Below are 16,871 nucleotides of genomic sequence, written 5' to 3' on the forward strand. Positions count from 1 at the left end.
GTTTTGGATAAAGCTCCGCGCATGAGAACTTGAGTTTACAAAGATTTTCGGTGTAAAGATAGGCAGATGATCCTCTATCAGGTTTAAATTGCTTACACAAGGGGTGGGCGCAATCTTGTCTCAGGAATGAGGTGAAGAAACTAGGCGTCTGAAAGTATCTGTTCAGGCTAGCTTGACACCAGACACAAGCTTGGCCGATTTCCAAGCGGCAAGGTGTAGAATGTGGTTCAACGTGATGTGCTTAAACCTTGAGCGTTTTAACAAAAACAATCAAATGGACATGTTTGGGAGGAACTGGTGCGCCCGGTTAGGCTATATCCCGGTAGTGCAACTTGTCATATTAAAACAGACTGCAGGACGCTGTGACTGTTATTGTGATTTTATTTTATTTTGAAGAGTTAAGGGTGATCTTAATGCGAATTAAATGTATAGTTCCCCCCCCCCCCACACACACACACACACACACACACAAAATACAGATTCCTCAAAGCTGCAAAGATGTGTGCATTTAAATGGGATTATCACATTCTTTTGAACTCGCCTCTCAATTTGTAGGAGTGTCACATACGATTTCCTTTATCTTTGATCTAGCGTTTATGTAAGCGATTTAATGTTCCCTTCTCTTCTTTGGATTGGGAGAGCTGATCTTCTGACGGGATGAGATTAATGGACAAATTGGATTTCTCCCATGATCTCCGTGGAAGAAATGCACAAGACGGTGGGAAATCCCAAAGATATGCCACCAGTGTTACGGGGGGGAGGGGGAGGATGGGAAAAACCCAATATAAATTCAGTCAATTAACCATGTGGAATTGATTATGGCAAGGGTGGCCTACCTTTTAGGAATAAGATTTTAACAACCGAGTGGACGATATTGAAAACATCTAGCTGGCTTTTTCAACCATTTGTAGCGACATACAAAGACGTTCAAGCACATTAACGAACGCGGCCTCTAATCGAGTTACTTAAATTAAGATAAGCATTAAAGCAATTAAATATAGCTACGCAAAGTTTTTTTATTTGGAGTTTCACCAAAACAGAGAAAAGGGAACAGGCTTTCCCCCCCATCAGAAATATGAAAGTAATACAAAAATAATGCAAAACACAAATCTGAACGCTATACAGCAACAAACAGTACAAATAAGAATAACTTTCCAGTCTAAATTTGTGACATTTTCATAGTTATAATTTTCAAACATGTCCAGCCAATGACAACTTATTACTAACCTAAGACATAATGAACCAAAAGAAGAATTTCTAGAAGTAAACCTTCATATTCTTGGCTTTTGAAAGGAGAAATAGTAGGCCAGCTCCAAGCATGCTCAATGACAACCTCTTCAGGGCCCATCTCCTCCACTGGCCGTGGGAACCAGGCTGAGGAAAAGCACAGAAATCTCCGACTTCGTCCATCTTGAAAGGAGAGAGGAGAGCATCACAAGCGAGAGCACATTGTAGACACACTAATTGCCGACACACACACACGTATACCCAACCTAAGTGGACAGCCTAACCTCACCCAGGAAAGGTCTGACCTAATCCCAGAGAGATCGCACCAGGTCTCTGCCAGTTCACTTCAACCATCAGGCTAAACAGACAGATCCCCTACAACATGTTTTACAGTCCGTAAGCATTTGTGTATTTTCTAGCCATTATAAGTGCTACCAGTCTTTGCACTTCTGTATACTGTAGGTTTATAATGTATATGTAATGTATATAGTTGAAGCCTGTGCTGAAAGTTAGGATTAATAAATGCCACCCCTACCCTACCATGAGCCTGCTCCATTTCATGATAAGTGGGTTGAGTTCGCTATGGAATGATTGAGTTTACAAAACATAACCCACTATCCAGGAAAGTTCCTTCATCTCAACTCAGAACTTTATACTGGACACTAGATGGCAGCCAAGTGCATGAGCCACAATCTCTAAATATGGAACTGTGAAACATTCATGTGATTAAGAGTCATGCAAACTTGCATCCAATATACCACAACATTTGTGGTCGGTCACAGCCGCCACCATTGATCACAGGAGCTTTCCACATCTCAATTAACGGCCAGCAGCATGTCTGCCGCGGATCCCTTTTATGTTTGATTGTATTATTTGTGTTATTAGGGGTTCTAGCAGTGAAGCATCGTATTACTAGTGTAAATAAAGGCTTCACTGTTTGGCTGAAGTAACACAAGGAACGCAGCAGATACAGAATATCTAAACCATGTCGATTAAATATTGTTTGGTAATTAAAACGTTTAATTTGTAATCAATAGTAACATTTTCCAATCTTGATCATGAATGAAATAACCAACTGTGAAACTGAGTTGAACGGTAAATAATGGAACATAGAAATGCAGCATGTGGCCTGTAGAAATATTATTTATATATATATATTAGAATAATAAACAAATATATATAACTTTTTGGACAAAAAAAATAAAGGCTGATACCATACTAAAACATTGAGAGTCCAGACACAGTTAGTGTACCTGCACACCCTCACCTAAAAAGACGCACCAGAAGTCAGGTAAATAACAGCTGGACTCCCCGTTGACTAGCGTTTGTAGCAGAGTGCTAGCTAAGTAGTCACAACAATCCATACAAACAAGCTGAGGGTGTAGCTTGCAGGTAGCATGCCCCAGCCCGGCTGAGAGTTTGGGCATTAAATCAGAAGACCGAGGTCAGCTGGTTTTGTGTCAAATCCAGTGCTGTGGAAGAGAGCTGAACTGCAGACTGCTGGTTTGTTTCCCCCCAACAACAATTCAGAAAATCTCATTGTATTTCTATATTCGATTGTACAAGTATATGGAGATAGCTTGAGTTTCTATGCTTTGACTTCTGCAGTTTGAACCTCCAGACTTCTGAACAGGCTTGAATTACGGGGCAATGCTGCTTAACCCTTGTGCTGCCTTCGGGTCACATGACCCAAAGGTTCATAACGAACCATCGTTGTGTTTACCCAATACAAAAACAAATACAAATAATTTTCTTTTAACCTTCGCAATATGGGGGGTCTGAGACAGCCCAACGGTTAAAAGAAAATGCTTCACTTTGTTTTTGTATGCGGTAAAGTTGTCGCAATACGATGGTGGGTCACAATGACTGATGGGTCAGAATGACCCGAAGATAACACAAGGGTTAAGGCTTCAATTTTAATTTTACAAAACGGTAACAGCTCTTATGTGTAAAGTGTGGAGATGAGCCTTTACAGACCAGATAAACGGGGCTAGGTTATGTCCTCTCTGAGCCATGAGAACATGGGTCCGTATGGCCTCCATTGGCTGTCAGATTCCAGTCTCACACCGCTAGCTATCATCTTAGACCACCCCCTTCCTTCCACCCCTTGATCCCCCTTAGAGTTATAGGCTGTGAGAACTCTGCCCTGTCAAAAACCCTGGGTGTACACACACTATTTTAATACATTTATCCACATACACACACACACACACATTCAGATGAGTGGCCTTATATCCTTATAAGACTGTTAAAAAGGTGAACTTTGAGCAAAACTTGGGCAGGTGTAATTAAAAGAATGCTACTGTATGGATGCCTCTTGTGCATACTTTTAAGGATAGAATAGGGTTAGGCTTGTGGTATGCGACCTCTGTACTGGTGCAAATCTCAAGGATCTGCAATCTAGCTTTGTCTCAGGCTAACCTTGAGCCTCAATAGTGAACGGAACAAAACAAAAACAAAATGATTGGTCACATCAAAATCTTTAAAAGACAGAATATGATGAAAATATGATTGAGACCTTTCATAAACTCGATTAATAATACATTGAGCCAGTCTGATTGATTTGGTTATAAACTGAACATTCACATTCTGTGTGCTTTGAACTATGGAATAACGTTTCTGAGTTTCTATTTTGGAAGGGGCATCTTCAGTTAACATGTAAATGTTAACTACTGTTGGCCTTGAAGATCAGTTCTGTACACTTTGTGGTTGAACCCAACAGCACTATTATAATATTGGTTTAACAGCTGAAGTGTTGAACACAACAATACTCACCTACATCAGATACGTAATTGTCTGTACAGCACTCAAGGATACTAGTTATGTTATGTGCACCTAGTTGGAGTCCGATACGATTAACTACTTATCTTCTACTACTTCTCTGACATCCTAAAAGAACAGTGAGTACGGACTAGCAAACCACCATCTCCGACACTACATTCAGGAAAATAAACTTTCAATAAACTAATCACACGGCAATGAATATACAGTATATATAATATACAGATTATAACATTATAGCTTTATACATGTCTTTTTAAAGAAGCTGAATGTCCAAAATTATTTATTGATTTATACACCATTTGCTCAGTAGTATAACAGCACTGGTTGGAGAAGATATGTTTTGCTTCAGTGGGAAAGTTCTAGAGGGAAACATTTCAGCATGATTGTGCAGGTGTGGGACTGACCTTGCAGAGAAGGCTGTGGAGGCATGCAACCTCCTTCTGCAGGTCTCCCGTCTGAGCCACCAGATCTTTACAGAGAGCCTGGGCCTCCTTCTGAGGGTCCAGAGAGAGGACAAGCTGGGGACATCAGAACAATGTGTGAGTGGGACCAAGAGAAAGAACCAGAAAACAATAAGTGGTAGAAACAAAGTTTCATATTGAAGGCCAGGGCTGCGTTTCCCGAAAGCAAAGCATCGTAAGCCTAAGTTGTTCGTAGAATCCATCGTACGATGAATCTTAAGTTTTACTGGCCGTTCCCAAAGACATCGTAGCTGAAGTGTCTCTTGAAAATTCTTAGCTCTTGAAAGCTAAGAATTTTACGAGCATGTTTGGGAAACGCACATAAGAAATATGGATGGTTTCGTTTTTTTGCTCGATCGTTGCTACGATCCATCGTTATCGGGAAACGCAGCCCTGGTCAGTGGAGGTAAAACAGCATACACTGGACTGGTCCCCTGTTGAGCTTTCTATCAAGGCACTGATGGATGCAGTTGCAAAACCGGTGTCCTTGCACTTTGTTCAAATAACTTCTGAGAAATATTTTTTTTTGTCCTTGATTTCACTATTACTATTACCAGACATTGGATTCAGAACTATATTTACTGTCATTTTTGTATTTAAATTAATATATTAGAATATAGAATCCTTTTTGAAGTGTGAATTCATTATTTTCTTTGAAAACTTTCTTGACCTCATCTGTCCATAGAACATTCTCTGAGAACTACTTTCTAGCGGTGCTAATACTGTTTAAGTATAAGAAGAAAACTTGCACAGGAGCTCATTTCCAGCCACATCATTTTTATGCAAGTCCTTTCCTATGCAAAGAAACTGGAACCAGCCTATCCAGAAAGCCCCCTCTTGCACCCAGAGATCACCTGAGAGGCTTGTCGAGGGAAGCGGGTGTTGACGTCCTGCACCGTCTCAGTCAGGTAGCAGCACTGCTGCCTCAGGCTGATCAGGAAGTTATACAACTCTTCACTCCTACACACACACACACACACACACACACACACACACACACACACATCAGTAAACGAGTGGTCTGCATCTATACTGCAGAATGTGTGTTGTTGTCGCCTAGTTGTTGAGGTCAAGTGTTTGGACTTATCTCCGGGTCAGTTATTAGCTGCATGTGTTAACTCTGGTCCATGCTAGCTCTAACACACAGAAGTACACCAGCCTCATATAGATACAACTACATGCAAACTGAGAAAGAAAGAAAAGATGAATCTGAAGATGGTGACAGACCCAAGATGATCAAGTTTGTCAATTCTCTTCTACTCAACATCCAGTTAGACAGAACACCTGTGGGGTCTGGTCTCAGCATCTCAAACCCACTGTTTAGCTTGCGCTGAAGAAACAGTTCAGTCCTCACACTCTGTCAAGTGTGGCTTTTAAACATTGTCAGTCAGACCGGGGTTCCCGTCTTCCTCCAGGGCACTGAGTGGAGGGCTCTGTTAGTTTATCTAGGATCCCGGGTGAGTGATGGGGCCCGGACCTGCGCTTGAGTATGTTGGGGAGAGGACCCCGTGGTAGGGTCCTAAGGGTGAGACATGCGGGGGGTGATAGTGATGGTGTTGGTGCTGGAATGGAGCAGGAATGTGAATTAGATTCCTCCCATACTGAGCATGGCAAGGTTACACAGTGTGATGGGGACGTAATGCGTCATATGTGCCAGTACACAAAGCATAGTGTACTGGCACTAACCCTAACCGGATGACAACTCATCTTCATATGAGAATTAACCCAGTACTGCATGTGCGTGTGTAGGTAATCGTGAATACAATTTAAAGACCAAGAAGGAAGAAACAGGACTGATAAAACACAGTTAACAGCTCTTCTTAAATAAAAGATTGAAAGCCAAACAAGTACTACAAACATATCCTTGGGAGGAATACGAAACACACACAAACACCCACCCAAATCAACTATTCATCCTTACCCCCAACTGCAGCAGTCCTATTCCCACTGGGACTGGTGTATGAGCTCTAGTCATTGCTCCACCGCATCCATGACTGACTGTTTACAGTACAGGATTTACACTGCGGAATTTACTGTCTCTTTAACCGCGCACCTCTCTCCCTGCCATCCCTGTAACGGTACAGTTCACCTGTGTCAGTCCCTGCTCCGAGACTCCTACAGCTAGGATTCATGGCCTGACAAACTATATGCAGACACAGCCCCCGTTTGGCCCGAGTCACTGGTCCATCATCAGTCACTGTGGCGGGAAGAGCCCTTCCATCGGCCCTCACCTTACAAATCATTACTGGGCCCGCTTAAACCATTAGGACCCCTAGCGTAGCTTCATCTTGGAGCTCATCTCTGACTATGAAACCATGGAGGCGATAGGTAGGGGGGGTATGAACATCCCTGTTATACAGCACGTTAACAGGATGAGGGATGGCGTCCGGTGAGAATGCTGAGATGTTTCAGGTGTGTACGGTCCAAGTTCTAAGATGAGTGGCTCATTTTGTTTTAGTTCATGTTTTAAAAGTTAAATGTTGTCACTTTGGGTGATAAGCAGCAGTACACTGCATACAAAGCTTTCTGTGTAAGATTACTGACTAATAGCAAATGTGGGGGTCAGGAAACAAATGGGCTGTTGGTTGGCAAACAGAGCGCAGCTGTAGTTAGTCATCTACAGCTAAGGTAGTCGGAAAAAATAAAGTAGAATTGTATCATGGATAGATTATGCCTTAAAAAATAAAAACGTTTGAAACATATGGAGTTAGCATACCCACTATCTATGTTCTCCAGTTGGTTGAGCATATCCATGTCCACGCTATCTTGATGCATCTCCTGGACAGCACACAGGACTTTCTTCTGGTCACCTGGGTCTGTGACACCTATCTGGAAGAAGACAAGAGACATACCTGTAAGAAAACAATGTATTTTCTTGAAATAATGTACTTATGCTTTGAATAATGCATTTTATTTTTTGGATGTACTGCAGCAAGCAACATGTAAAAACTCCACACAGCTGTGTGTGTGTGTTGCCTTAGCCAATTACTTTAGGAGTAGGAAAGAACCATTTTTTTTATAAAATCATATGAGGTCTAAAGTTAAATTCTAGGAAGATAACATTGCTCTCTCTACCTTCTCCAGGTCATCTTTCTCCATGGTCAACAGGTAGCTACAGGTGATGTTGTTCTCCTGTTGCAGTGGAGAAGTCGATATCACTCAATGGTAAAAATTAAAACTATTCGCCGACCAGCTGTGCCATGCAGGTGTGCCATGCAGGTGTGCCATGCAGGTGTGCCATGCAGGTGTGCCATGCAGGTGTGCCATGCAGGTGTGCCATGCAGGTGTGCCATGCAGGTGTGCCATGCAGGTGTGCCATGTGTGTTTTCTGTCAATGCAGCCTGCATGTGCATTTGAACATACCATGAGTAAACCAGTCAGTTCCAGACCAAACCAGTCTTCATAAGTCATGTGTAGTCCAAGGTTATGAGCCATACTAGCTGCAGGAGGCTCTGGAGCAGAGAGAGATGCTTACCATCATGATGTCAGACAGGTATTCCAGGTCCAGGCCATGGAGAAGCAGCTCGATGTCGCACAGCTTGGCCAGACTGTGGAGGTTGGTAGAGGCAACTGAATATCACTTAGGAAAATGTATCCTGGGTGTCAGCTAGTGTCTTCATTGCTAATGTATTTATATACAAATCTCATAATTGACTACAATGCACTTTTTTTTATTTCCTTCCTCCCAACTTAACAGATGTGTTGTAGACATACACTCCATCTAAAAGCTCAAGGGGATTTGATTTGTTGATTTCCCCCTGTCCAATGTTGTTATGATTTCACAGTTTATCCCACGGCCAGACATAATAGAAACATTCATCAGTCTGTGCTTTTGCAACATGATGCAGAATTCTTCGCCAGCCAAAACTGGTACAAAACCACATGTAAACAGTGTTTATTATCGTTTATGTCTGGTAGCACAATGTCTGTACTAACACCTGTTTTGTTTTTTGCCCACAATGTCCACTAGAGGGCCACATGCACTGTACTTTGACTAAAATGAACCAGAATTTTTACAACCCTTGCTGGGAAACCCCTTTCTAATATAGTAGATCTAAGGTGGATTTAAACAACTCAAAGATACTTCTAGACTATTAAAACCTAAAAACTTACTAATATATATTACATCAGATCAATGTAGGGTTAGTGTATAGATTGTTTAATGACAACTTCCTGAGGTAGTTAACCATCTAAAAGGAAACCATCAGTCCAAGCTTCTAAAATCTCAATAAGTGTGCAGACTTGTCTGTTCTCACCTCTCCTTGGAAGTTGAGGGGTCAGGATTCCGCCTGAAGAACTTAAAAAGGCTCTCATCTTTGGAAGTCCCCACGTTTGAGTGAGTGTTGTCTGGGCTGGCCAGGATCCTGGTGATCTATCAAAACAGCCAGGAAGAGAAAGAAAATATCTTGAGTGTTTCTACATGTCCTGGCTACCAGGTCGATGTCAAAATGTCAGAACTCTACAGCTATATCCCATAGCTACCGTATATATTTTCATTGCCGCCACACCTGAGATTGTTTGAACACCGTGGCCAGGTCGGCTGCAGTCTTCTCTGTGCGGTTCTTGATGCTCCTGTCCGCTCCCAGCTGAAGCAGCTTCAGGACGGCCTGTTCCTTGCCGTACTGCACCGCCATCATCAGGGCCTGGAGGGTTGACATCGCACACACGTGCACTGTCTTATAAGCAATCAGGTCCTTACAATTGCTTTTGATGCAAATTATGGAAATGTCTTCAAATGGTATTTACTAATATTATAACCCATAGCCACCGACAGACTACACAAACACACTTAATGACCTGTGAATATCAGCTATACCATCCATCCTAATACAGTGACATTTTATCCTGACAAACAAAAGCCTGCAACTAAAATGGTACAATTGGCTGAAAAACTCCCAAGACAGGCACAATGAAAGCCAATTTGCAAGAACATAGACTAATATGCCAATCTCTTAATCAAACAATTATAATACCTTAAAATAAAGCTTGCTGTTCACAATAAGTGGTTACTATTTCTAGAGGGAAAAAAACAGGAAGTGGGGGTCAGATGGCTGAGCGGTTAGGGAGTCAGGCTATTAATCAGAAGGTTGCAGGTTCGATTCCTGACTGCGCAAAATGACGCTGTGTCCTTGGGCAAGGCACTTCACCCTACTTGCCTTGGGGAGAATGTCCCTGTACTTACTGTAAGACGCTCTGGATAAGAGTCTGCTAAATGACTAAATGTAAATGCAAGTCCATTGGAGTCACACTCTAAGGGTTGTTAGCTTCCCTCACCGTGTAGCCATGCCCGTCCTGGGCGTTCACCTCAGCCCCGTGGGACACCAGCAGGTTGATGACCTGACTGTAGCCCTCTCTTGCCGCCAGCATCAGGCAGGTCATGTTAGTCCTCATGACAAGAGAAAGGACAGAGAGTGGAGTGGAATTAGATGTGGAACTGCTTTATGCCACTTAAGGGCACCATATACTATATGCCCCAGACCGGTCAAACTCTTCTGGCACTATGTATGTGGTAGCCTTCCACCATAATACAGTCTGGAAAACTGTTCCATTGCCTCCACACAGCAGACATCATTTATATCGAAAGCAGGAGTGGAAAATATCAAACTTAAGATACACAAATGTATTTTTATCTAGTAACATTAGCGTTGCTAATTCAAGAACTAACTCCACAGCGTGTAAAACAAGTGGTTTTGGTCTCAAACTGTTAACTAACAGTCGAGCCCCATTGAGACAGAAGAGTAACCTTGCCACTGTCACTCATCCCATGGTACTGCACCAGGCTGTAGTACGATGCTGTGTTGGGCAATGTTATAGACACATTGCTAGTAACCTTTCTCAAACAGTGGGTGAGAAAAATCAAGGTGTGGGAATGCCCTGGAGATATTCATCACAATACCTGACATTTCCCAGGAACAGGGGAGCGTGTGTGCGAGAGAAAGCAAGAAAAAGTTTAATGACTGTGTACTGAGTGAGGTGTTTTGTGTGTGAGGAAGTCAATGTAAAATATGTGTGAGAGGGGCGGGCAGTGGTGATTTGGGGGCTCAGGCGAGTTGACAGGGGCAATTTCTCACACTGACAACAAATTGCTTCCTCTTGGGCCACCAGTGTGTTGACACTGTGTGTCTGTGGCTTTTCCCAGAGGGCAATTCTCACTTGCATCCAGGTGACAACAAGGTCATTCACTGACAGGTGTGTGAGCTTGCGTGCGTACTGTATGCGTTTCAGCTCACCTATTCCCAGATAAATGGAGAATCAATATGCAAACCTGACTGAGCAAACATGGTTTAGAACGTCACAAAGGGAGGAACAATAGCGTTGATAGAGAAACAGCTAACCTCAACTATTATGAAGCCATTAGCTATCAGGTGAAACCGAGTGTCCATCGCTGAAGTTATGTTTATACCCTGAGGGAAAGATATAACTTTTGGCTAGGGAGCTTGCGAGTTCGCAGAGAACGTTGCAACTAAAAAGTCCTTGTAGAGTTGGCCTCACAGCCTGTTACATCTTGCAGGTGAGCTATGTGAACATGGACCCCACATCTTGTTCTTGAGAGATGTTTCAGTCGACAGAACGCATCTGTATGCACTCAGACTGGGGTTGGAAATGCAGCTAGAGTAAATTGCTTGTTAAATACTAAAAGCGAGGAGGGGTGCATGTCTGTGTGTGGCGTTTTCCTTGCTCGTGCTGTAAGGGGGCATCCCCCCCCCCCCTTTCCCCTTTATTTTACCCTTGTACACAGACCCTCTGTCTCTCGTTACTGTTCATTAAATATTTTGTCTGGAGAGGAAACAATCCATTTCCTACCGCCGCTTGCGCACTCATTCTGCGGACGGTGTTTGTCTGTGTGCAGTCAGGGGGGCTTCAAGTTGTCTGATGCCACGTATGGAACACCAGACTAGGTGAGGGTTTCCAAGGGGGTAACAGTGGTGGGAATAGTAAGCGAGAGAGCAAAAGAAAGGGAAATAGCAGGGTGGAGGCAGGGTTGCCAAACAACAAGAGATCATATAAAGCTGACATATAACAAGTTATTTATCTTACTTGTTAAATGTGTTTGCGTTAGCATTTCTTGACAGAAGTAGCTCCACGCACTTCACAATCTTGTCCTCGCTGGCGGATGCCGTGACTGCAGCCATTAGAACAGTGTATTGGTCTGTATTTGGAAGAGATCAAGAATACAATTGCTTGTCAATATCAAGTAATATTTCATTTTTTCTTCATAGAGAACAGACCATGCTAACTGACAAACAATGTACCAGGCAGCCAGTCTCATCACGCATGCTCCGAAAACACATAATTGGACAGGTTCCTATTGAAAGAGATCAATTTTCCTTTATCTCTGAGCAGGAACTGTGCCTTCTTTATGAGGCTGGGTGGAATTGTCTCTTATCTATCGGCATGATAAGATATGTGGAGGGGCGACGGCAATTTTCTGGTCTCCTGTTCTTACTCAGGTGTTGAGTAACACTGCATCCCAACTACAGTAGATTTAATGTGACCTTGAGTGATGGAACCGGACTAAAAGCATGGTACTGTATGTACCAAGTGAACATAATGCCACCATGACAGACGGTGAATCGGAGGTTCGGATAGTAATAAACTGGTGTGTGTGTGTGTATGTGTTAGGGTAGTTTTTGGCCTAGGGGTGGTAAGCAGACTGCCAGTATTCTGGGGCTGGGAGTAAATAAACAAAAGGCCTGAGTCGGCCTGGAGGAATGACGACAGAGCCACGCTCTGTATACCGGCTTTATCAATCACTCCTGCATTCCTCTCCTCCCTTTCTTACTGGAAAGATAATTAGGAAGTGGCTGTAGCTCTCCTGTTTGCTGTGAATACGCACACACACACTCAAGCACACACACACAGCTTTGTGCTTATAGACTATTGCCTTCAACATGCTCACTCACTACACACAGGTGTGTATTAGTCAAAACCTGAAGCTCAATCCTTCAGGTTTATGACCTTCGCTTGTCTCTGCTCTCCCTGTCTTTAATCACAGTGGGTCAGTGTGATCCGACAGATGCCTTCAATTTCTCCCGCCAGAGACTGGAATATGGCACTGTGAACTGAAAACACCAGAGGATTAACTGGATGTTTTGCAATAGATCCTCTTTGGCGTCATAGCAATTAATTAATAGCAGGTGAGGCTGAATGAGACGCCTTCTAATTGGTTCCCCCGTCTTTGGTCTGGTGCACGTGCGGAAATGAAAAGAAGGTGGGAAGAGGAGCGTTTCAGCAAAACACAGGTTTTGTTCAAGAGAAAGTCATCGATCGAGGGATTAATTGAAAGCGATACTTGCGGATCCCAGTGTTCTGAATGTGGCCTAGTGCACAATCACGGTATTTGTCTTAGTTTTGATTAAGAGGAATGTGACTGGCAAGTGTGATTGGTACTTTTGACTATTAGTGTATGTGGAGAACGGAACAAGAGGGTTGAAACAAACTACCCTGCATGAGGGCATCCGACGACGCCAAGTAACGCAACAGACTGTCCAGGAGCTCATGGATGCCCTGATCCAGGTCTGGGAGGACATCCCCCCAGGACACCATCTGCCATCTCATCAGGAGCCCAGACATTGTCGGGAGTGTATACCGTCACGTGGGGGCCTTACACACATACTGAGCCAAAAGTTGGAACAGCATGTGATTTCAATTGCTTACTTTGACTTTCGGTGTCAGTTTGACTCCAGCCCTCAATTAGTTGGTGATTTTGGTGTCCATTGACCATAGTTGTGTCAATTTGTTCTCAACAAATTACACAATGTACAGTAGAGATCAAAGATCGATCAGTATTGTATTTTTTTTATTGGGACCCGATGTGTGATCAAGTCTTCCTTTCATGTTTTTTAGCAGCGTACAAAACCAATTTTTGTACACTGAAGTACAGTGTTTTAAAAAATAATTTGAAGACTCACTACATTTACGGCCGTTTTATGCTTTCCCCACAAGTGTTAGGATCTGGAAAAAACATTTGAACACATGTATTTATTGAGTTGAAGAAACCCTTCTAGCACTAACTGTTTGGTAATTGACGGTGGAAGTGGATGGATCTTACCTCTGCTGAAGTTGGCGCTGGCCCCTCTGTTCAGGAGCAGCACAGCCAGCTCACAATGAGCAACATGAACAGCACACATGAGAGGTGTCCACTCAAAGCCAAGTCTCGTCTCCACATCCAGACCTGACACACAAGTTATAAGTTCAACATACACATTTTTTTTATTTTAACCCTCGTGCTGCCTTCAGGTCACATGACCCAAAGGTTCATAATCAGAATCAGAATCAGAAAGGGTTTTATTCGCCATGAAAGTTTGCACAGACAAGGAATTTGCTTTGGCAGGAAGGTGCATACAATAAACATATACCTAAAATTTAAATATGTGGACTAACTATACTAAGGGTACATAAACTAGCAGTACTAAGTGGGATTAGAATAGAATTAAATATACAATAAAATATAAGTTGCCGTAAATTCCAATATAAAAATACAAAAAATACAAATGTACAAGATACCATGTTGTGGTGCAGTGCAAAAGCACTGTCAGTGCGAACCATCGTTGTGTTTACCCAATTCTACCCAATACAAAAACAAATAAAAATAATTTTCTTTTAACCATTCCAATGTGGGGGGTCTGAGACAGCCCGACAGTTAAAAGAAAATGCTTCACTTTGTTTTTGTATGAGGTAAATTTGTCGCAATACGAAGGTGGGTCACAATGACTGATGGGTCAGAATGACCCGAAGATAACAAGGGTTAAATTACACTTGAGGTAGCCATCGACAAACTGTACCATTGTCCAACAGCTCTTGAACGAGATGGACGTTTCCAGTGTCAATAGCTCTTTTTAACTTAGCCACACTGTCTTCTTCCACTGGAACCCCTGCACTTGTGCCCTGGAAACAGATAAAGATTAAATTACAAATAAAGGAAAATATAACAAAATGGTTTGTTTACATTGGCTGATGAGCACTCTCACTATAAGGCCACTGAATTTCAATACTGCACTACCAGCAGAAAACCCCTGGTTGATGGGCAGATCTGCCACTATGGGTGGTTTTCTTTGTTGCCCAAAAGGTGTGCTTCTGTTCACAAAAGCATAAACTAAGCACAGCCTCTAAACTTAACTAGTTATACAAACTAGGCGAGCAAGAGAAATACAGGAGTGCTTCTTATACTCAAGTTGGGTCAAGTTAGGCTATAACATGACCCAAGTGTTTGCTGGGCTAAATACTGTACCATTGTGTGTGCGGCTTGACTATGATCAATGGTGTCAGAGACTGATGTAGAAAAATTGGGTTCAGGTAAAGAAAGCATGCACCTGCACAAGCAGTGAATTGCAATTCCCATCTGATGGCTGATTTCACTGTGCCACAGGCCCTTAAATGGCCTTTTAATCTGTTTTCCAATTTACATCTCTAATGTCTTGGTAATTGTTTTAATGTAGGTTACAGAAGAAAAATATATAACACCATTATAAGTAGAGTTGATAGAAATTCACAAAAAACCTTTGGGGAATATTTTCAGGAAAATGTTCCACACCTTTGCAACACGTAACAACGATGTCTATGATTTCTATGAACATTGATCCCATGCTGTGGCGTGTATTCAGTTCTTCAAAATAATGTTGTGAAATTAGTATTGAACAGTCACAGTATTGCTTGAGTATAGTTTGTCAGCAGGATAATGTCCCCATTCAAAACAGGAGGCATTATCCTTTTTTGACAAAATATTTGTTTCCTTCAGAACATTCAGAGGTGTCCGGCTACGAGCTACTACTCCAAAGTTTGGTGTAGCACGTAGCCACTTTCTAGCCTTCAGTTTCTAGGTAGTTAATGTCCGGGTTTCCCAGATTCATTAAGAAGCTCTTAACGCTAATCTGAGTTTTTTTAGGAACGCTCTGAGCTTCTTAGGAGCGTTCCTAAGAAGCTCTTAGCGTTAAGAGCTTCTTAACAAATCTGGGAAACCCGGCCAATGTCAATAAACTTGACGCGCCCAATTAGCAACACATGGATGACAACATGACCTTATATTGACAGCTGAGTCTTTCTATGCAACATAAACCTTTGCTGGAATATGTTGTCTAAAATGTATAACTTTGGAGCAAGTATATGTTAAGTGGTTAGCTGAAATGTGATTACAGATTGACGCCTGCTAGCAAGCGTAACTTCGAAGCTCGTGGAAGCTTGAGCACGCTCTTAGGAGCTAGCAACACACGTGTGCATTTATATTACCGATGTGTCCACTGTCTTTTTCGACGATGGGAACCCGAGATCCCATTCAACATCGCTACCGTCGCTTTCAGCTCCAGCCGGGCAAGCATTTTTGACTTTGTTTGACATGGGGCTTGCCTGTTAATTTTGTTGATAACACTCTGCAGCTGGGGTGCACGTGACCACTGGGTGCTATCAGAGCTACACCAAAAATACCCCACGAACGAATACTCACAATTCGATGCCATTCGCTCAAAGTTAGATGGTATTGCTGACGTCAAACACGGCAGGCCAAAACTTTTTTTTTTTGCAAACATAATCAAAGACCTACCAGTGAACATGGTTCTTTATAGATCGTAGTTAAATTGTTCGCTAAAATTCGCAGGTGGCCAGGTGCATGATGAAAACTATATCTGGTTGTATTTGATAACATGTGCTTTGACAAGCACGCCAATGCTTAAAGTGCATATTCCAAGAGAATCTGGGCCCTGACAACCCCAACATAAACTTCGCTGCAGTGACAAACAATCTGGGAGATAAACCATGAGCATAATCCGAGAACAAGCCATTTTTACTTAGGAATGACAATAGAAATCTAAAAACTTGTAAAACCTGGTAATTTCTCTAAGGCCTGACTGCACTTCACTCGTCAAGATAGTCTATTCAATACCGTATCTGAGTTTGAAGACCGCATTTTTACTCGGTCTTGTCTCGGTCTCGGACAAAGAGGACTCGGGATTTATTTCAAGACCGGTCAAGATCACAACTGCGGGAATATCACTAAATTGCCGATGCATTGTTTAATTTATTTGTTAATATTACTGTTATTCGATGTAAAACTTCAGGCTTCAAACCAATAGTTTAACACTTTTTTTTTTTTTTTTTGAAATTACCCACCACCCCTCCTCGCACTCAAAAGGTGAATGAGGAAAATAGGTGAAAGAATGGCTGTGTGAAGATGTTGGCCAAATCAGCTTTAATTAGATTTGGTTACCAACCACAAAGAGTTTACAATAACGTCCAAAAGAAAACACACAGCCGTGTGTAAATTCTGCAAAGAGACGCTCACTGAGACGGTTGGGACTAGGCCTACATCAAACTTTTAGAAAGAAAACATAAAAAAAGATAGACTAGGCATACGTGACGCTAGCAAACGTTTTTAATTCAATTCAAGTTTATTGTCATATGTACAGG

General features: G+C 42.4%; 1 protein-coding gene across 1 annotated transcript; it reads right to left on the reverse strand.

The window, feature by feature from the left end:
- Nucleotides 1-1,257: 1,257 nt before the first annotated feature.
- asz1 (ankyrin repeat, SAM and basic leucine zipper domain containing 1) lies at nucleotides 1,258-15,806 on the reverse strand. Its single transcript, XM_067235127.1, has 13 exons — nucleotides 15,699-15,806; nucleotides 14,258-14,360; nucleotides 13,525-13,647; nucleotides 11,511-11,622; nucleotides 9,747-9,858; nucleotides 8,981-9,115; nucleotides 8,729-8,844; nucleotides 7,948-8,020; nucleotides 7,548-7,604; nucleotides 7,189-7,301; nucleotides 5,327-5,432; nucleotides 4,416-4,529; nucleotides 1,258-1,410 (listed from the first exon to the last, which is right to left on the reverse strand). The coding sequence occupies exons 1-13, from the start codon at nucleotides 15,804-15,806 to the stop codon at nucleotides 1,258-1,260; spliced, it is 1,425 nt and encodes a 474-aa protein (XP_067091228.1).
- Between the last annotated feature and the right edge of the window lie 1,065 nt (nucleotides 15,807-16,871).

Source organism: Osmerus mordax, chromosome 4, assembly GCF_038355195.1.
Source record: "Osmerus mordax isolate fOsmMor3 chromosome 4, fOsmMor3.pri, whole genome shotgun sequence".
NCBI classification, from domain to species: Eukaryota; Metazoa; Chordata; class Actinopteri; order Osmeriformes; family Osmeridae; genus Osmerus; species Osmerus mordax.